This window comes from Balaenoptera borealis (assembly GCF_965194805.1).
Source record: "Balaenoptera borealis genome assembly, chromosome: 10".
Classification (NCBI taxonomy): Eukaryota; Metazoa; Chordata; class Mammalia; order Artiodactyla; family Balaenopteridae; genus Balaenoptera; species Balaenoptera borealis.
The window spans coordinates 80282011-80303781 of record NC_138874.1 but is presented as its reverse complement, the minus strand read 5'-3'; the positions used below and the strand labels follow the sequence as shown (position 1 = coordinate 80303781).

General features: G+C 34.3%; 1 protein-coding gene and 1 long non-coding RNA gene across 4 annotated transcripts in view; both read left to right on the top strand.

The window, feature by feature from the left end:
• The window catches only part of ATAD1 (ATPase family AAA domain containing 1), a 55823-nt gene that overhangs the window by 2386 nt on the left and 31666 nt on the right, over positions 1–21771 (top strand). For all 3 annotated transcript variants that reach the window (XM_082339586.1, XM_082339585.1, XM_082339587.1), the window contains exons 2-5: positions 714–888; positions 8673–8771; positions 10637–10757; positions 15695–15895. In XM_082339586.1, coding sequence (XP_082195712.1) covers positions 714–888; positions 8673–8771; positions 10637–10757; positions 15695–15895 — 596 coding nt within the window. The remainder of the gene's footprint in view (positions 1–713; positions 889–8672; positions 8772–10636; positions 10758–15694; positions 15896–21771) is intronic.
• LOC309604736 lies at positions 15902–19974 on the top strand. The gene is made up of 2 exons (XR_014231033.1): positions 15902–18584; positions 19902–19974. It is a non-coding gene; the product is annotated as an uncharacterized lncRNA (long non-coding RNA).

Below are 21771 nucleotides of genomic sequence, written 5' to 3'. Positions count from 1 at the left end.
TGTGGTTGATGTAACTGCTTAGGCATATGTGTAAAAGTAGACATGTTGCGTCCTTTTTTCCTTTCTATCTTGAGTGAGAGCTGTATAGTTGTGGGTCAGTTTGAAGATTCTGTTGTTTCCTATTTAGCTAGGTTGTTGGAAAGAATAAGATGGCTCCAAAAATTTCATGTCACTTGTTAGTTGAGAAAATAGCATGTATACATTTCAGCAGGCCTTGGAAGCCTTTAAAAGTAAGTATGAGAGAAAAGTGAGTCTGTTCACAGTTTGAATTTCACTCAAAAATTACCTGGTATACCATCACATTAGTAAGGTATTTCATTGTTGGGCTGCCTTTTTTCAGTTGGATAAGTGTTATAGTCATTATTTTTCTAGGTTCCCTGACATAATTATTTAAAAGCTGATTAAAACAGTAAATGCTTTAAGATGTTTACTGCATTTTTCAAATAGAATTGTTCTCTACTTAAATTATATGAGTTTTTAGAAAAGTTTATTAAAAATTCTAATAAATAAACCTCAGTTTCCAAGAGGAGATTAAAATGTGTTTATTTACTTAACATTTAAAAATCCATTTCTCTTTAAATAAAACACTCTTTTAAGGTAGGTAATGTTGAATTTGGCTAGAAGTTTTTCTTGCTTAGTTTACGCTACCTATCAGTCTCCCGATTTTAATGAATCTAGTTACTACCTAGTGGCATTTCTGTTTGTTTTTCAAGGTTAACAATCAAGATGGTACATGCTGAAGCCTTTTCTCGTCCCTTGAGTCGGAATGAAGTTGTTGGCTTAATTTTCCGTTTGACAATATTTGGTGCAGTAACATACTTTACAATCAAATGGATGGTAGATGCGATTGATCCAACCAGAAAGCAGAAAGTAGAAGCTCAGAAACAGGTATGATTAAAATGTTTGAGGATCATTTTTCTTGTAGCTAAATATTTTCCCATAAAACTAAGGATATAGTGGAATTAGAAATCAATAAGAAGTTCCATAAGACCCATGTGGAAATGTGTTTTTATGTAATATTTAATTTCATTATTCCTAAAAAAAGTATTTGTTTCTCAAATCCTTTTTGACTGTATAAGCAACTTAGAAGAATTATGAAGAATAAAAATATTACAGCATTTTGTTATGAATTTCCAAATTAGAATATTTTTGTCAGCTTATAAATGAAGGAATCTAGGTAAAATTTTTCAGCAGACTAAACAAAAAATTTTGTCCTCAGTAATGGTATACATTTTGCTTTGTGTGACATTTGAAATGTTTCTGTTTTGTAAATAAGTTCATTTGTATCATATTTTAGATTCTACATATAAGTGATATCATATGATATTTGTTTTCCTCTGTCTGACTTATTTCACTTAGTACCATAATCTCTTGGTCCATCCATGTTGCTGCAAATGGCATTACTGCATTCTTTTTTATGACTGAGTAGTATTACATTGTAAATATATACCACATTTTCTTTATCCATTCATCTGTCCACGGACATTTAGGTTGCTTCCATGTCTTGGCTATTGTACATAGTGCTGCTGTGAACATTGAGGTGCATGTATCTCTTTGAATTATAGTTTTCTCCGGATATATGCCCAGGAATGGAATTGCTGGATCCTATGGTAACTCTATTTTTAGTGTTTTAAAGAATCTCCATACTGTTCTCCATAGTGGCTGCACCAATTTACATTCCCACCAACAGTGTAGGAGGGTTCCCTTTTCTCCATACCCCCTCCAGCATTCATTATTTGTAGACTTTTTGGGGGACTTCCTTGGCAGTCCAGTGGTTAAGACTTCGCCTTCCAATACAGGGGGTGCGGGTTCAATCCCTGGTCGGGTAGCTATGATCCCACGTGCCTCGCAGCCAAAAAACCAAAACATAAAACAGAAGCAATGTTGTAACAAATTCAATAAAGACTTTAAAATTGGTCCACATCAAAAAAAAAAAATCTATTATTTGTAGACTTTTTTGATGATGGCCATTCTGACTGGTGAGATGATACCTCATCGTAATTTTGATTTGCATTTCTCAAATAATTAGTGATGTTAAGTATCTTTTCATGTGCTTTTTGACCATCTGTATGTCTTTAGAGAAATGTCTATTTAGGTCTTCTGTCCATTCTTTGATTGGGTTGTTTGTTTTTTTGTTTTTGAGTTGTATGAGCTGTTTGTATATTTTGGAAATTAAGCCCTCGTCGGTAGCATCATTTGCAAATATTTTCTCCCGGTCTGTAGGTTGTCTTTTCATTTTGTTTATGGTTTCCTTTGGTGTGCAAAAGCTTATAAGTTCGATTAGGTCCCATTTGTTTATTTTTGCTTTTCTGTTGCCTTGGGAGACTGACCTTAGAAAACATTGCTACGATTTATGTCAGAGAGTGTTTTGCTTATGTTCTCTTTTAGGAATTTTATGGTGTCATGTCTTATATTTAAGTTTTCAAGCCATTCTGAGTTTATTTTTTGTATGGTGTGGGGGAGTATTTTAACTTCATTGATTTACATGCAGCTGTCCAGCTTTCCCAACACCACTTGCTGAAGAGACTATCTTTTCTCCATTGTATATCCCATTAAAGATTTTTGAGTAGGTGGGTGATATGCACAGCAGTGTTTTAAGGATACCTTACTGTAGCATGTAACAGGAATTGGAATCAGGGAGACTAGGAGAAAGATCGGTTGGTTATAGACCGCAGTAATCCTAGCAGAGACCTAGAATAAGGGAGTGACAAAAGGAGTGGAATGGGTGAAATAGATGAATGCTGGAAGGACTTTGTGATGACAGAGAAAAGAAAAAGGACATCTTACAGATGAATCTGAGATTTGTCTGGACTCCTCAGAGATTCATAGTATCTTTTATAGTTTTAGAATCTGTAAATGGGGCAATTATATGGGAAAATGACATTTGATTTGGGCGTATTGAGTTTGTGTTGGTGGTAGGAATCCAGAAAAATGTTCATCCAAATGTTGAAATTGTAGGTCTAAATCTCAGGAAAAAGGTCAGTCTTTGGAGATTCCTTATCAGATGCTCATAAGTAGTTGGACTCATTAGAGCAGTGAGTCTCAGTGAGATGGCGTAGGCCCCAGGGCTATTCCTGTGTAGCTGTGTATCACTTGTGGGTTTTTTTCCCAAACTACTCCTCCACTTTCCTCCTTCCACCATTAGGATTTATACATTCAAGTATTTGTTGAGAGCTTATGTAATTGTCACTATGATAGATGCTGCTGACTATTGAGAGTGGTGAGGTCTCTAAAGGAGAGAAACTTGTAGTCTGACGTATTTTTATTAAAAAAGAAGGTAGAAAATTGATAAAGTATCCAACTTAGGCTGGAGAAAATATTTTTAAAATAAAAACCCATAGATAGTGAAAGAATGGAAATAATAAAGATGAATTAGTAGAAAATAGAATATATGAGAGAATGAATAGAAATATAGAAAATGAATATATAATAGAGAAAATCAGTAAAACCAAAAGATGGTTATTTGAAAAGACTGATAAAATTGACGCTTCTGTAAAACCAGTCAAGAAAAAAATGAAGCCACCAATAAGTATTACTAGGAATGATAAAAGACATGCAATAGCAGATGCTGCAGACATTAAAAATAAGGACAATTAATAAGTATGTCAATAAATTTGAAAACCTAAATGACACGGACAAACTCTTAGAAAATTATGAATTACCATAGCTGACTTAAGAATTAGAATACACGAATAGTTAATTCCATAACTATGAAATAAATTAATATTGGAAAAATATTTCCATAAAGAAAACTACAGGCTCATAGAATTCTACTGGCAAATTCTAGCAACATTTAAGAAACAAATTAATAATAACAATTTTTTTTTTAAAGATTATTCTTTTTTAAAAATTATGTATGTATGTATGTATGTATTTATTTATTTATGGCTGTGTTGGGTCTTCGTTTCTGTGTGAGGGCTTTCTCTAGTTGTGGCAAGCGGGGGCCACTCTTCATCGCGGTGCGCGGGCCTCTCACTATCGTGGCCTCTTTTGTTGCGGAGCACAGGCTCCAGACGCGCAGGCTCAGTAATTGTGGCTCACGGGCCTAGTTGCTCCGCGGCATGTGGGATCTTCCCAGACCAGGGCTCGAACCCGTGTCCCCTGCATTGGCAGGCAGATTCTCAACCACTGTGCCACCAGGGAAGCCCAATAATAACAATTTTATACAGACTCTTCCAGAGTGTAGAAAATGAGAAACACTCACCAAACCTTTCTATGAGGGTAGCATAACAACAATTCCAAAACTTAAAATGAATGTAAAAATCTTAAACAAAATATTTACAAGCTGAATTCAGCAGTGTATAAAAAAGATATTATGGGGTACATACCTGTACCTGGGGTACAGGCCATTTAGGAAGTCAGATGGGGGATAATTTAGTTGGCGTATAGAAAGGAATTAAGGAATTAGAGTGCGTATTGAGGGCAAAGATCAGGTGTGAATGTGGGAGAGGAGGAAGGTATGACTCCTGTGGTCACAGAGGAAGAACACTGACTATAAAAGCTTAGATAACGTTTTGAGATTACCAGATAATCCGTGGGCCTGATGTGAGCTTAAAGGCAGTGCAGTTTTGAGATGAAAAGTGAAGGATGACATAGGTGCATTCAAATCAGGAAGAGTAACCTAGAAGTAGTCTTACGTTTGGATTAAACAGGATATTTGTAAATAATTTCTAGCCTAAAGCCAGGAAAACTTCCAGCCTTACGAAATGTGGGATATTTAATTGGTAATGTGAGAGGAGATGGTTTCAGCAGAGTGTTAAAGAGGGACAAGGGTTTTCTGGGCACGTGCCGCTGTTGGATCATATTGAGATGTAGCACAAGAGTTTTGATAGGTATGTCTGTAATAAAAGGATGGGTTGGGTTAATTGAGATGTTAGAAAACAGGAATCTCTAGGTGTACTATTAAAGAGCTTTCAAGTACAGGATGAATAACTTAATGCTTGACCTCTCCTGGGCATTTGTATATACAGTATTTTGTTTAGCATAATAATTAGACTATATAATATTCCTGAGATTGTAGTTTAGTTGTCAAAGGCCTGGAAAGATTCACTACTGAGAATTCATACACATGAAGGCCATATATTGTGACCTTAGTCATTAACTTAATGTCTCCATATTTTTAGTCCTATCATTAATATTGTAAGGTTCAAAACTTCATTTCAGTTATTTTGATATAAGTAATAGATGAAATAGTTTGTGAAGGGCTGATACACTGAAAATCTTAAAACTGGAATTCTCAGCTGCCAGGTGTTTTTAAGAGCAGCCATCATAGAATGCCAGTTACCATTTGGAAGAGCTAACATTTGTTGACACCAGGAAGCCATTGTGAACTGCATTACCAATCAAGTGGCCCTAAAACCATGGTTTACTGGAGCTGAATCATAGAAGACTGAGCTGAAGTAAATAAGGAAATTCAGATGGGAAATCAGTAAGGAATAAGCAGTTAGTGTTGCCTGAGTGGCCAAGGGGATAGATAGAAGTGATGAGGAAAGAAAAGCAACAAGAGGGAAACTCGAGATAAAACTCAGTGCATTATAGTGTTTTATACAGTAACATAGCAGAAGAGTATTATAGTAGAAAGTCGTCTTATAAAGTCAGAAGATGTAAGTGCACTAACGCTAAAAGAAGATAATTGTCTCCGCATGTCTAGAAAAGGGTGTTTGTTAGAATTTTAATGTAAGTTTGTGGTAAAGGCTTATACCTAATGTATAAAGATAATTCTTCAAATTCTTTGCTATTTCCTACTTAAATGTATTTTTTAAAGCTTTATATCAATTTTCTCTGTCTACACTTAAAATTGGAGTACTTCAGCTATGACCTCAGTAAAAGTTTTTTGAAATAAGTTGAATTAGTTCATCTTTGTTTTTTCACTCTTCTTGTGCTATCTCTAACTTTCTAAAATTATTCTTCCAGAAGAACAACCAATTTTATGATTCTTTTAGAACCTTTATGAAATGAGTGTTTCTATTCTGCTGCTCCTTTACTCCATTTCCTCCTTCCTCATTCTAGGCAGAAATATTAGTTCACTATTTCCTACCCCACTTCTTTACTTTTTAAATAATACTTTACATGGAGAAAAAGTGAAATAGAGTGAAAGGATAAAAAATACTATGAAACAGTTTAAAAGATAGGTATAAAGTAAAAAGTAAGTTTCCCTTCTACCTCTGACTCCTCACCCACAGTTCACCATTTTCCCTCCACAGAGTGGGAGAGACCCACTTTAAAAACCAAGCAAATGTGGGTGACTAGAAAGTATAATTGTCATTAAGCTGTAAACAGTAAAGCATTGCATGAGCATAAGCCATTTTTCAAGTAGTCCAATCATAATTTTGTTTTTCTAGGTAAAACATTTTAGAAATAAGGGCTCAGTTAAATGTGTCAAAGCTAGACAATTGGATAACTTGTTCCTGGAACACAGTTTGGTACTGGTATGATGTGTTTTGGGGTGCTTTCTTTTCATTTACTTGTGTGTTAAGCATGTTCTGCTCTCCCAAATGAGAAATGTTAGTGTTTTAACAGAACATGAGCTTTGAAATTAGATCAGAGTTTGAGCTCTGGTAATGCTAATTCATAGCTGTGTAATCTTGCCAGTTCTTTACATTTCTCTGACCCTTGAGTTCTTCATCTGAAAAATGAGAATAATAATAGCTACTTCTCAGGATGGTTTCAAGGGTTGATTGTAAACCGTATCCAGCACAGTGCCAGGAAGGTGGTAGGTGCTCAATAAACGTTAATTTTTTTTTCTCTTTCCTATCAATGTTATTAATGCAACCTGAAGACATTGTTAAATGGAACTGCTGTTGTGGAGAAAAGATTCTAGGTAAACTCAACTATAGCGTTTTCTGTCTCTATAAAGTAAACAACATAGTTGATAATTTTTATTTAGGAAATTCCAAATATAAATAAAGGTAGCAAGAGGCAATTGTGGCCTAGAGTAAAATTTTAAAGGCAAGTAGCTGATAGAGAGAAAAGCATGGTTTCTCAAATACTGACATTTTGGACCAGATAATGGAGGTGGGGAAGCAGGATATCCTTTGCCTTCTTGATTGTTTAGCGGCATCCCTGTCTCTGCTGACTAGATACCAGTAGCACTGCCCCACCCACCCAAGTTGTGACAACCAAAAGTATTTTCAGGCATTGCCAAATGTCCCCTAGGGCGCCAAAGTCACCCCTGGTTGAGAACCACTGTATTAGAGCATGGCCTAGAAAGAACACATGTGGGATGGCTTCACATTTATAGAAGAACAAAGGAAAAGAAGAGAAATTAATGCTGTTATAGGTACAGAAAACAGGATACTGTTCATAGCTGACACATTTAAAGTCAGTGAAAGAGAAGATATTTGTAAGAAAGAGATAAAAGAATCTGGAAAAGGCTGCTTTATCCATTGATTCAGAGGGGTGGCTAAATAGGAAAAATGATGTGGTTCATAGCACTTTTTTAAAAAAAAATGCTATATTACTAGGATATGATCAACACCCATCCTGATCCTCTAACCAGTCTATAACTATAATGCTGTATGATGTGATTTTTTTTAAGAGTAGCAATACCCTGACAAATAGCAAGATTATATATAATCAAAAGTATTCTAGGAAAATGTAACAACAAAAATTTAGGTAAATATGATTTACCAGAGCACCTTCATTTCTAAAACTGTTCACTTAATTGAAATTTGAATATATTATGTCTAGATTTTTAAAGACTCTTTAGTTGCCACAAACTCCAGTCATGTAACTGAGGAAACCAAGGTAATATATATGATGGTTAGAGTATAGGCTCTAGAGTTGGGACTGCGTGGATTCATACGTTGCCTCTTCCATTTGCTAACTTTTAACCTAAGACAAATAACTTAGTCTGAGCTACGCTTCAGTTTCTTTTTCTGTGTTGGGGAGAAATTGTACCTACCTCATAGGATCTCTCTGAGGATTCAATGAGTTAATCCATCTACAATATTTTGGCATAATATTTGGCACACTCAGTAAATGTTTTACTGTTAACATTATTTTTATTTTAGTTGACAGCTGTGTTGCTTTGCTAGAGCTTACAGCTTTAAGGCTAGTTTTGCCCAGCTCTAAAAATATATGCAAGTATACTTCTAATTGAAAATTATTTTTATTATCTCTGGTTGCCTAGCCCCAAGAATTGACTTTAAAAAGGATAGTATCTCAGAACAATTTGAAATTAGTTCGGTTGAACACCTGTTGTAGATATATGGGTAATTTGAGGAAAGTTGGGCACCTGTTTTCAGATACTCTGTCAGTTGGAGGAAAGAAACTCCAATTGTCCATTTCTTGATAGCCTTAACTCCTCAATCTTTCATCTTGAGGCTTCATTTTCACCTGTCATGATAATCCTGCTAGGAAAGAGAAATCAAGTTGGACCTTAGAATCTCATTGGAGCAATGAGAGGCCGTGTATATATCTCTTCAGTCATGTACCCTATTTTCTCATTTCCCAAAAGCTGGTTTAAATTGCCCTGGTTTCTGTAGAGTAGACCTTCAAATCTTTTTTTACTTAAGGACTTAAGAATGGGGAAGGATGAAACAAGTGGCATAGAATATCTCTGGAAAATCTTGTATGTCTGTTCATTGCTCTTTAGACTTCACAGTTACATGTTATGGAGTGCCAGTGTCTAAATATCAAACTAAAGGAGGTTGCTTGTTTTTTCTTTCTAGGCAGAAAAATTAATGAAGCAAATCGGTGTGAAAAATGTGAAGCTTTCAGAATATGAAATGAGTATTGCTGCTCATCTAGTAGACCCTCTTAACATGCATGTAGGTATCTTTAATCTTATTTAATATTTTTTTTGTCTAGCATTTTGTATCAAGAGTCCCAAAGACCATGACCAGGTTTGATGATTCTCCTCTTCTACTAGGAGGAATCACAGGATTCAGTGTAGTCATACTCCTGGATACAATTTATTACAACAAAAGGATACAAGGCAAAATTAGCAAAGAGGGGCGTGGGATGAAGTCTGGAGGAAGTCAGGCACCAGCTTCCAAGAGTCTTCTAGTGAAGTCACACAGGGTGCACTTAATTCTTTCAGCAACAGGTTGTGAGAACACGTGTCAAATGCTATCTACCAAAGAAGCTCATTAGAGACTTAGGGCCCAGGGTTTTAATTGGGACTGGTCACATAGACTGCATCTTCCTAACATGTATCAAAATTCTAGACTCCCATAAGCAAAACAGGTATCCACCATAAACCATATTGTTTGCACAAACAGTTTAGGCACAGTGAGCTGTTCTCATCAGGAAAATGGAGGAAACTCTCCCGAAATCTAAGTATCTCCCATACTCCAGCCAGGGGCTAGCCTTGCAAGCAGGCCTTTCCAAGGATAATTGTCTCGGGCCTGCTGTGTTAACTTTTTTTGTGCACGTTTGTTTAGTTAAACCTGTACTTTTATATATTCACCTTTGTGGCATATAAAATTACTGCTTTAAGTCTTGTGGATATTTGACTTGGAGTTCAAATCTAGATTTTTTATAAGGTATGATAGACAACACAAGATTCTGAATCCAAGTTTTTCCATTTATGGCTTTGGTAAATTATTTTCTCTTTGAGTTTCAGTTCCCTCATGTATAATCCAGGGACAATGTAATACCTGCTCTACCTACTTCTAAAGGATTATTTTGAGCGTCAGATTAATGTAATTTATAAACTCTAAAATCCTCTGTGAATATTTTGTAACAATAGGTGTAAATAAATAGAGTGAAATACGATATCCTTATCTCCAAATCTAGGAAATAAAAATCTACAATGTCTATTAATATCTGTGTGCACAGAGACATACATGCCTTTCCAGAATTAATCCTCCATTTGAAATGAACTCAGTTCTTTTGTTATAGCTACAGTGAAAGTAAGTGATGATTTTTTTCAGATCTGGCTGCGCTTTTTCACTTTTTTTTTTATGGTGGAAAATAAATGTGTTGTAAATATTGCTTCTGACCAGCCCCACCTCCAGCCCCTTTACTCTTCCAAATTAAAGCTAGGTTGTTTTTGTTTGTTTTTCAGGTCTTTTTCAGTTAGTTTATCCAGTGCCCGCCCCCCAAAAAATTTTTTAAGCTGAGTCGGAAGGCTTTGAAATACACAAGCTGTATCAGTTTTGAAAAAAATGTATCCCCGTTTACTCTCTATAAAGATATAAGCCAAGTTTTGACACAGTTTACTTTTAATTAGTAAAATTCAGAAGCCCAGTTTGGTGAGTATAAGCCTTATTTCTAAATTCATTCCTATTATGTTTGACAGCATCATCTGTGAATTAGGCACACTCAGCTAGTGCTGAACTGTCTGTCTGAGCTGGCTCCGCCATTCTTCTTGGTGGAGTATTTCCTCATCTTAATGGAGTGAGGTCAGCTTATTAGATCCCAAAGCTCAGAGTTTTGAGTGTTGGACCTAGGGCCTTTTTTTTTTTTGAATAGGTAGTTGACTATTAAATTTCAGCTCATGGTAGTTTAATAATTTCAGTATTGCTTAAAAGTACTTATATTAATATATCATTTTAAACTTTTATTATTTAGGTATAATTATATTTTACTATTTAGGTATAATTAAGGCTTGCCATTTGGGGGGATTCTTTTTTACTTTGGTGAATATACATTAGCTGTAAAACTTCATGCTGACCTTAACTTTTACCAGGTTACTTGGAGTGATATAGCAGGTTTGGATGATGTCATTACGGATCTGAAAGACACAGTCATCTTACCTATCAAAAAGAAGCATTTGTTTGAAAATTCCAGGCTTTTGCAGCCTCCAAAAGGTATGGTAAAAGTTTATATTTGCTAAAGCATTAAAAATCTGGAAAACATGGAAACTTTCTGCCATTATAGAACTGGTGTTTTTGAAGTTGGGTTTTCAAGAGACTGCTGAGATCCAGTGAACTGTTTTATAAATAATGATTTTAAAATAATTGCTTATTCTTCAGCTTCCAAATTTAGGTAAAGTTTTTCCCCATAGTTACATATCAAAATAATCCCTTTATTTCAAATTCATTTTTATTACTTATAAGAAAATGAAATTAGGGAAATAAAGGATAAAAAAAAATTCAAAATAGCAGTATGGGTTTTTGTCTTCAAGATAAGACTTCTGGTTGTTTCATGATTCTAGTGATTTTTTTTTTCCTCTTGGTAATTTTATTTTAGATTGCAGTGGTAGCTTTTTGTTTGGTTTTGTTTTTAAGGAAATAGTGAACTACAGATGAACGAGAAATTAAATACTACTTATTTTTAAGGGAAACATTTTCTTATTCCTAGTTAGTGATTACTTCAGAAGCCTTGGAACTCAAGAATTGAAAGTATTTATAACTACATCCTTAAATATAATACTTTTATTATTGGCCATTCATATATTGATCATGTTTAAGACTTGTTAAAGGTGATTCAAATGTAGCTTACATGATAATTGACAGTGAGATCTGTAGAAGTGTGTTGCCATGGCTTTCAAATACAAACGCTGTAGCGTAGCTTGTTTAGTAGAAGCTTCTAGTAGAAGCTTCTCTTTATTGTATTGCCAAAACTAGAGAGGTTGCTAGTCAAGACTGAAATCAAATAATTAGACAAATTCATTTCTCAAAAAAGGATCTTTAGAAATATCAAAATAACATGTATAAGTTGCAGTTTATAATCTTACTAATTTTGCAGCTGTATCAAAAAGTGCATTAATTTATATTTCAAAGGTAATTGAAGCCAATAACTGTACATTTTTACAAAGTAGAAAATTTTTGTTTCTGGTAAATAGAGGCTGACAGTTACCACCAAAAATGGCATTCTCTTTTTGTTAACTAAAACAACAAATCTGTTTTTTATGTATTTTACTTTCTGAAACAACAAAGCTACTGTTTTTCTAACAAGAAGCATTTACTCTATTGTGATTTAAAAAAAATTTTTTTTTTCCCCAAAGAAAATTTCAAATGATTTATCTGAGCCCAGATCAAGAGTAAGGCAAATGTTGGATTACTAAGTTCTTCAGTACCCTCTTGCAGGTTGTTTATAGTGTGAACAAGAAAGAACTTTTGTCAATTTTTATGTCTCATTTTCACAATGTTAATGAATTTAGGAAATTTTTTTATGCTGTTAGAGAAAGCTTTTCTCATCAGTGATGTCTTAGGCCAGGTAACTGGGTGACTTCACCAGTTGGACTTGGTTTAAAGCCCCAATTAGCATAGCGGATACCAAATTATGAGGGAGTACTTTAACAGCCTTATGTAAATCTGCTTTTTATTTAAAAGCATTATCTAAAACTGAAGGTGGTTCCTATGTGTATTTAAAATTTTTTTTAAGTTACATGAGTATTTCCTTATTATGTGATCTAAAGTTTTACTATTTGAGCTTTTTCAGCTGTGCATTTTTGGAAAATTTTTTACCAAGAACAAAAGTTTGAAAAATCATTGATTTACTTTTTGACCCCCAACATAAATTGGATATTGGTGTACAGAAGCAGAGTATACAATCAGTTGCATACCATACTTGTTCCATTTGGGGACTGGAAATAGGTTACCTAGGTTAGAGTCATTGCTTTATTGCCAATTTTATGTTTTCCTTAGTTCATTGCTGTCTAAGCTGAAATTGATCACTGCCTCACAGACTACAGAAAGTTAATTTGAGAATGATTTGTTATGTCATGAATGTGTGACATGTGATAATCATACTTAATAACATATAAAGATATGGTGTCACTTATTGGTTACAAGAACATGCCATAAAATACTGATGGTTGCATTAAAAAATGTAACCCTTTCTTCCCCCCAAACATTTAAAAATTTACAATAGTTAAAATTCCATTTGAGGGACTTCCCTGGTGGTCCAGTGGTTAAGACCCCATGCTCCCAGTGCAGGGGGCCTGGGTTCAAACCCTGGTCAGGGAACTAGATCCTGCATGCTACAACTAAGAGCCCCGGCGCAGCCAAATAAATATTAAAAAAAAAAAAAAAATTAAAAAAAGAAATCGATTTGAATGCTGTATGGTCCTTCTATAAAATCTGAATTCAGTAATCATTATTTTGGCACATAACTTTCATGTTTGTGGATGTCATCATACTCCATGTTTTGATGCATTCTTTAAAATGTAGATAAGAAATATATGTTTTGAAAGATGGACTTTCTGAGGTCATAAGGGCCTATAACTTCCCCCCCCCCCAGTACTCTGTATTTAAGTAGTTTTACAGATATTTATTTTTCCACCATTTGGACAAATTTTTTATTAAACCTTGAAAGTAAATAAACTAGTCCAAAAAAGAAAGAAAGAAAAGTTGGTCACTAATAAGGTAATATATTTTTCACTAATGGGGATTATCTCAAATTTGGATTTGTTTGTCCCAGTACTTCTTTTCTTCCTCATCCTAAATCTTGTATTTGCATGCAGTACTTAGGAAGTAAAGCCTTTGTCAAAAACATCCATCTTAAAGAGGGGTTTGAATTTTTAAGTCTCTACAAAGCACAAAATAATAAACACATTTTTAATCCTGTTGAAAATGGTTGTAAAAGTATCAAAGTTCTAAAAACTAGTTAAAAGGTTATAAAACTAATAATTAAAGCTAAATGCCTCACATTCGTTTGCAGAACCACTCGTTTATCTTCATAAATATTAACATGGTGGAGTCCACTTCAACAAAGGATATAGAAAACATGCCATTTTTAAATAATATTATTGCTGTACTCACTGATAAAGTATCAGATGAGACAACATGAATCTTAGTGAAACTTAACATACATACAGAAATGGGGATTAAACAGTTGAATAAATAATTTTAAAGCTAACACTCATGTAATTACCACCCAGGTCAAGAAATGAGCATTGATTGTTCCTCATGTGAACCTTATCTGTCACAGCTCCATCCTCCAGAAGATTATGAAATCCAAAAGTTTTCATTGCATGTTAAATCTTTAGACATTAGTAAATAACTGCTAAATTAATAACACTAATTATAATCCCTGAAATAATTGGAAAAACTTAATCCTACTAGGAGGTACCAAAACTAAACTATTAGGAATAAAATATTCAAAGTGATAAATGAATACTTTGAAACAAGTATGACAGTCTGAGAGTATTCCATGTGTTTATGAAGTGATGGTGTAGCTGCAAAGTCAACAAAATATGAAGACTTTTGTATCATTAGTTCTAAAAACCTGAGATTCAAGTAATACATATAAAAGTTTGCTAGTAGACCTGCATTCCATATTAAATTATATGATCAAAATAATAAATGTAATAATTCCATATGTTATCCCATATGTTTTCAGCTTTACTTGAATTCGATGGCATTAGACTATTCTGTATTGTTCACGTGAGCCATCTAAAAGTGTCAGTAGAAAGTTCAAATTTAACTGACTTAACTAAACTTTTAGTACCTAAATGAACGTAGTTAAAAATTGCAAGGACTGCTTGAGAATATTAACATATACTGGCAGTGCTTATGGATTTAAATTTTTAAATCAGCTTTAGAAGGGTTTAGTTTAAAATGATTTAACATGAGTTAGTTGAATCTTGAAGAATTACTAAGACCACTAGAAAAATCTATGTGTGCTTGAGGAGGAGTTTGAACATTATTTTGAAATGTTTGGCACGAAAAAAATTTGCTAGGTTATAGAACCAAGCTCAAGTTTCTCATTTTTAAAAAAATGTAAGTTTTGGGGGCGGCGGTTATATTAAAGTACTTATTTTTCTTCCCTCATATTTTGTTTTTTATTTTTATTACATAGTAGGAATATTTTGGATAACTCCAAATTCTCTCCATTTTACCCCAGCATGCTGCCTATATTGTCTTTTATTTATTTATTTATTTGTTTGGCCATGGCATGTGGGATCTTAACTCCCCAACCAGGGATGGAACACAGGCCCCAGCAGTAAAGCACCGAGTCCTAACCACTGGACCGCCAGGGAATTCCCAATATTGTCATTCTTTAAGTGCTATTACATGAGAAAAGTCGAGAAACTCTAGATTAAGCAAATAGTTAAAGAAGTCTGCAGATGATGATTTTTGTCAGGCCTGTCTGTAAATGATCTGTAGTCAGGGCCATAATTTTAGTATTATATTAACTTAGAAAATGCTACCTCATTTTAGATGAAAAGCAGTTGGTGATGATTCCCCAAATGCTCAAGACCTCAACCTGTTTAGATCTTTTATATATTAAAAGACTTACCTTAAATTGCATTTAGCAGCAAATTGCTGTCAGTGGAGACTCTAGGTTAATAATATAGTTTTATTTCTAGGAAATTAAAACAGGAGTGACTGGTGATTTCTTTTTAAGAAAAGATCATTATCTTAAGTCTCTGAGCAATAGCAAAACAGTGTTTTCTACAGTCCGCTTTGAAGTTGTTCATTTTCTCTGGGCTGTTGTCATTGTGCTATAGTGCTCTTAGCTTGTGAAGGGGAAGGGCATTAGACGATTTTATTTGTCAGCCGTTGCTCAAGAGGTGTGAGTTTGGATGTCAAGATGATTGTCTTTAATATCCTGAACTGGACCATTTCATGAAGGGAGGAAGCACAAGGGTGCTATAATCCCAAATACATGTCATCACTGATACAAACTTAGAATATAGCACCTTCCTTTCTACTATAAGAAAAGATTAATAAAAATGGAAGTGAATATTGTGAAAAAGTTTAGTGTGGACAGAGTTAATATTATGTTGATTATCCCATAAACTAGCAAATATCTCCTTCTCTTAAAGGAAATAATACAATAACATGTTAATTTCCAGGTGTCCTTCTCTATGGGCCTCCAGGCTGTGGTAAAACGTTGATTGCCAAGGCTACAGCCAAAGAAGCAGGTTGTCGATTTATTAACCTTCAGCCTTCAACACTGACGGATAAGTGGTATGGAGAATCTCAGAAACTGGCTGCTGCTGTTTTCTCCCTTGCCATAAAGCTACAGCCTTCCATCATCTTTATAGACGAAATAGGTATGCTGTGTTTTCTAAACAATGTGCAGTGGACTTTCGTGTACATGTTTCCTCATGCACATGTTTGTCCAGGGTAGATATCTAGAAGTTGAACCATTAGGTTGTGTGATGTGTCCATCTTCAACCTCACTAGGATTACCAGTTCTTCAAAGTGGTTATACCCGTTTACACTCTCACCAGTATACAGTTTGTTTCCCTACATACTCCCCCAAAACTTATCTTTTCAGGCAGTATCATTAATTTTTGTCAACTTAAAGAGCAAAAATTATCTCATCATTGTTTTGTGTTTCCCTGCTTACTAGTAAATTTGTGCATCTTTTAACATGTTGATTAGCCGTTTAGGTTTCCTTGCTTGTAAATTGCCGGTTTTTCTTTGGGGTTATTTGCAGTTTTCTTAGTAATTCTTTGGTGAGGTTTTATTATGATTGCAAATATTTTCTAGACTGGCTTGTCTTTTCACTTTATGATAGTTTCTTTTATGGAGATTTAAATTTAAATGTAATTACATTTATCAGTTTTTTTCCTTTATGGTTTATACTTCTTGTGTCTGGTGTACAAATCCCTTCACTACCTCCATAAATACTCTCCTTTTTAAAATATATAACGTTAAGTAGGAATCTAGTTTAATTCCTTGCCATATGGACAGTCAACTTATAAATAGATCATCTTTCTCTGTATGTCATGACTTTTACATTAGTGGACTTTTTCTCTATTTTATGGATCATCTATATTTTTGTTATAATTTATATATTATAATAAAGCTACAATAATTAAAACTGTAGCTTTGAATGAATTTACTATTATATGTAATATGATAAGCTATATAGAAATATATAGAGAGAAAGATAGGTATAGATATAAAGTATTTTGGTTACTTGTTTGCCTTGTGTATCTTTCTCATCAATTTATTCCATTTATTTTGGATTTTTGCTTTGACTTTTGCACAAAGGAGCATATAGCTGGATTTTTAAAAATTTTAATCTAAGGCTCTTTAACCAGGAACTGTGGTCAGTTTGTTTTCATTTTGATAGCTGATATATCTAGATTTATTTCTACCACATAACTGTGTGCTTTTTATGGGTATTTACCAATCTAGTGGACTTCTGTGCTTTTTTTATTCCCTTTTCCCTCACACGGGTTTAGAAGTTACGTACAGTTGACCCTTGAACAACAGGTTTGAATGGGTCCACTTATACATGGATTTTTCTCAACAGTAAAAACACTTATCACCACATGAACTGCAGCTACGGAGGAACCGTGGATATGGAGGGCCAACTGTAAATTATACGTGGATTTTGGACTATGGAAAGGCTCAGCGCCCATAACTCGTACCTTCTTCAAGGGTCAACTGTATTCTTTTTCTTTTAGCATACATTTAGCATAGCTACTTGTCTTAAAAGTCTAGGCTAATTATTTCTCACCTCTTCCCAAATAATACAGGGACCTTTGAACTCTTGAATACTAATCATTCCTCTCATCTCTTATATGTTTTTGTTAACAATTTCTCTTGTTTTTTACTTTTCCATATTAGTTGTTATTTTTGTACTGGCAGTCCTTGTTTAGAGATCCACTTTGCCAGTTATTTTGCTCACTATTACTTCTTGCACCTGCCTTTTCTGGATTTAATTTCCTTCTTACTGAAGTCTGTCAAAATTCTTTCAGCAACGATTGTGAGTACAGTGAGTTGTCTTTGTGTGAAAATGTGTTGACTCTGTTTTTACTTTTAAATGTTACAGAATTATTTTCTTTCAGCGTTTTAAAGCTAGAAGTCTGTTGCCTACCAGTCTTTCTTGTCGCTTTTGAGAATTCTGCTTATAGCCTAATATTTCTTTGTAATTAATCTATCTTTTCTCTCTAGTTGCTATTGAATATTGCAAGACTTCTGTTTCATTTTATATATATATATATTTTCGTCAACTCTCTACTTAATTTTGAGTCATTTCCATAGTTGTAGCATCTAGTTCTCTACCATATTTCATCAGTTCTAAAACATACTGTTTTATTTTAGTTTTTTACATTTTAACATCCCTGAAATTGGGATAGCATGTTATAATTTAATTGGCAGTATTTAAAAATTTTTGTCGATACATAAAATAAGGGTGCAACTCAAAAGTCAGTCAGTCATTGAGTAAGTAATAAAAAGCGATTCTTTGCTTGGCTATGTTCAATCTTGCAACAGTTGGGTTTGTATTCTGCCAATTATATTTGAACTTTAGAAGTTCTGTTTGTTTATTTTTCAAATTTATCTATTTTCACTATAACTTGCTCTTCTGTTAAAATTTCAGTCCCTTTTATGTCTTCAAAATTTAAAACATACTATTTTTATATAGTTCTTTGGATTGTTCTGTTTGAAATTTTACTTCTTTATATTGTTAACTCTCTTTCATAGTAATTTGTTTCCGTGTGTCATTTCTAACTTCTAACTTCTAACTAGATTGCTTAGGACTTGCTTTTATATGGGAATTCTGTGTTGCCTAAAATAATCCAGAGTAGTTTTTCTGTCTTCCACTTAGAGGCTTTAGGCTCTAATTTCTCAACTTGGATGTTCCTAGATTGAATGACAGTTTGAATTTAGACTTCAGGCCTGAGAGAGAGCCCCTGTGATCTTGGTTTTTAGTTTTTCAGGGGGGACATATTTCCCTCCAGAGCCCAGGCCAAGACAGACAAGCGTCCTTAACTCCCTGTAGTGGTGAGCAGAATTTTTTTTCTTGTCTATACTTTCTGTGAGTGTACATCCTTTTGGGCATCTCGGCTTCAGCATGGACGTTAACACCAAAGCAGAACCTCCTGATGCTACCCATGCATACCTGTTGTGTATACAAACACATACACAAACAGTGGCATAATCACCTCAAAATCTCACCATTCTTTTTTTCAGTTCTCTCTTTTTCTGATCTCTAGGATTTTTTTTCTTTCCTTCTTGCAATCTCAGATATTCAGTAACCTTTTTTTTTTTTAATTACTAAACTTTATTTTTTAGAACAGTTTTAAGTTTACAGAAGACTTGAGCAGAAAGTACAGAGTTCCCATATCCCCCCCCACACACACAGTTTCCCTATTATCAATACTTTGTGTTAATGTGATATATTTGTTATAATTAATGAACCATTACCAGTATGTTATTAATAACTAAAGTCCATAGTTTATATTAAGGTCCATTCTGTGTTGTACAGTTCTGTGGTCTTTGACAAATGCATAATATCATGTATCTACCCTTACAATATCAGGCAGAATAGTTTCACCACCCTAAAAATCCCCTGTGCTCTACCTGTTCATCCCTCTCAAACTCCTCCCTCCCAAACTCCTAGCTGCACTGTCTCTATTGTTTTGCCTTTTACAGAATATCATACAGTTGGAATCATATAACATGTAGCTTTCTCAGACTGGTTTCTTTCACTTAGCAGTATGCATTTGTTTCCTCCATTATCTTTTTATGGCTTGGTAGCTCATTTCTTTATATTGCTGAATCATATTCCATTGTATGGTTATACCACAGTTTGTTTATCCATTCATCTATTAAAGGACCTCTTGGTTGCTTCCAGTTTTGTGCAGTTATGAGTAAAGCTGCTAACAACAGAGATATGCAAGATTTTGTGTGGACTTAAGTTTCCAACTCAACTGGGTAAATACCTAGGAGCTCAATTGCTGGATCGTATGGAAAATCTGTGTTTAACTTTGTAAGAAACTACCAAATGTATTTCAAAGTGGCTATTTGCACTTAAAAGTTCCACCAGCAGTTCTACCATTTTGCAGTTCTACCAGCAGGAAATGAGAGGTCTTGTTTCTCTCCTCCTCTCCAGCACTTGGTATTACCAATTTTTTGGATTTTAGCTATCCTAATAAGTGTGTAGTGGTATCTCGTTTTAATTTGCACTTCCCCAGTGACGTATATTGTTGAGCATCTTTTCATATGCTTATTTGCCATCTGTATATCTTCTTTGGTGTGGTCTCTGTTCATATCTTTCGCTCATTTTTTAACTGGGTTGTTTTCTTGTTGAATTTTAAGAGTTCTTTGTATATCTTGGATACAAGTCCTTTATCAGGTATGTGTTTTATACAATAAATATTTTTTTCCAGTCTGTGGCTTGTCTTTTCTCTTAACAATGTCTTCCACAGGGCAGGAATTTTATTTTTAATAAACTCCGACTTACACATTATTTTCTTGGATGGATTGTGCTTTTGGTGTTGTATGGAAAAGTTCATCACCAAACCCAGGGTTCCCTAAATTTTCTCCTGTATTGTCTTCATAAGTTTTATAGCTTTTTGTTTTACATTTAGGTCTGTGTTCTGTTTTGAGTTAATTTTTGTGAAATGTATAAGGTCTGTGTTGAGGTCTGTTTTTTTGCATATGGATGTCCGATTGTTTTAGCACTATTTATCAGATATGCATTAACTTTAAAAAAATACCTTATTCAGTCTTTTTGTCAGTGTTTACATACATGTCTTTTTCCACCCTCTTCAGCATTCTGAGCTTTTATATTTAAAGTGTGTCTCGTGTAAGCAGTGCACAATTGGGTTTTGTTTTTTTTTTATCCAGTCTAATATCTTAAACAGGTAATTGCATACTCTAGACCATTTACATTTAATGTAACTACTGATATAGTTAGGTTATTTATACTTTGATCAGAATTTTAAGTTTTTCATATTATTTTAAGCTGCCATCTTGCCAGAACCACTTCTTAGAAATGAAGATAATTTGAGAATAATTAATGGCAGAATTATGGTGGTTAAGTAGGCAGCTAAACTTACACAATTTATCTTTAAAAAATAAGCAGTTTTTAAATGACTAGATTTTATACATCCAGAATAAATGGGTACGTTTATTGTACATGGTACAACACATGGTACAATACATGGTCCAACACTGGTACATATTGTACACGATTAGAACTGTAAAAGAAAATACAGGATATATGTTTGCCATCACAAAACTATCATGTCACAGTAATGTGTTTTTGCTGTAATTACTTTTTTAAAAAATTTTTTGTTTTTTAAAGCTTGGACCCAGCACATTAAAAAGCATTTTCATGTCACTTGCATGTATGATTGACAGACTTCAAGTTTTAGTTTTGTTTTTTTTTTTTAAAGGTATTCGCCATGTATTTCTTCTTTTAGGTCTTTTTTTTTTTTTAATTTATTTATTTTTATTTATTTATTTATTTTTCCTTTATTTTTATTATTTATTTATTTATTTTTGGCTGTGTTGGGTCTTTGTTTCTGTGCGAGGGCTTTCTCTAGTTGCGGCAAGCGGGGGCCACTCTTCATCATGGTGCGCAGGCCTCTCACTATCGCGGCCTCTCGTTGCGGAGCACAAGCTCCAGACGCACAGGCTCAGCAGTTGTGGCTCACGGGCCCAGTTGCTCCGTGGCATGTGGGATCTTCCCAGACCAGGGCTCAAACCCGTGTCCCCTGCATTGGCAGGCAGACTCTCAACCACTGCGCCACCAGGGAAGCCCCAAGGTTTAGTTTTAATGTTGAAATGTGAAAGTTATTGAGAAATGCCAGTGATTTGAAGGGATACAAGACAAAACATTTGAAATAGGATTGTACTGGAAAATACGGAATTTGTTTTTATTGTCTTTTTTTCGTTCTTAGGATATACCACCTTTCAGTCCTTTCGTTCTAGAAGGAAAATATTTTCCCCCTTTTAAAAGTATTTCATGTTCATTATAGATAATTTGGAAGACAGAAAAGAATTCAAGAGAAATTTAAAATTGTCCATCAGTATCACTGAGAGAGAACCAAAGCTATTAGCATTTTGGTGTATTTCATTAAAGGTTTTTTTACCCTGTATAATGTATATGTGCATGCATGCCACCATGTATGTTTTAAACCATTTCCTGTCCTATATTTTCCCACTTAATAGTGTTTTGAGA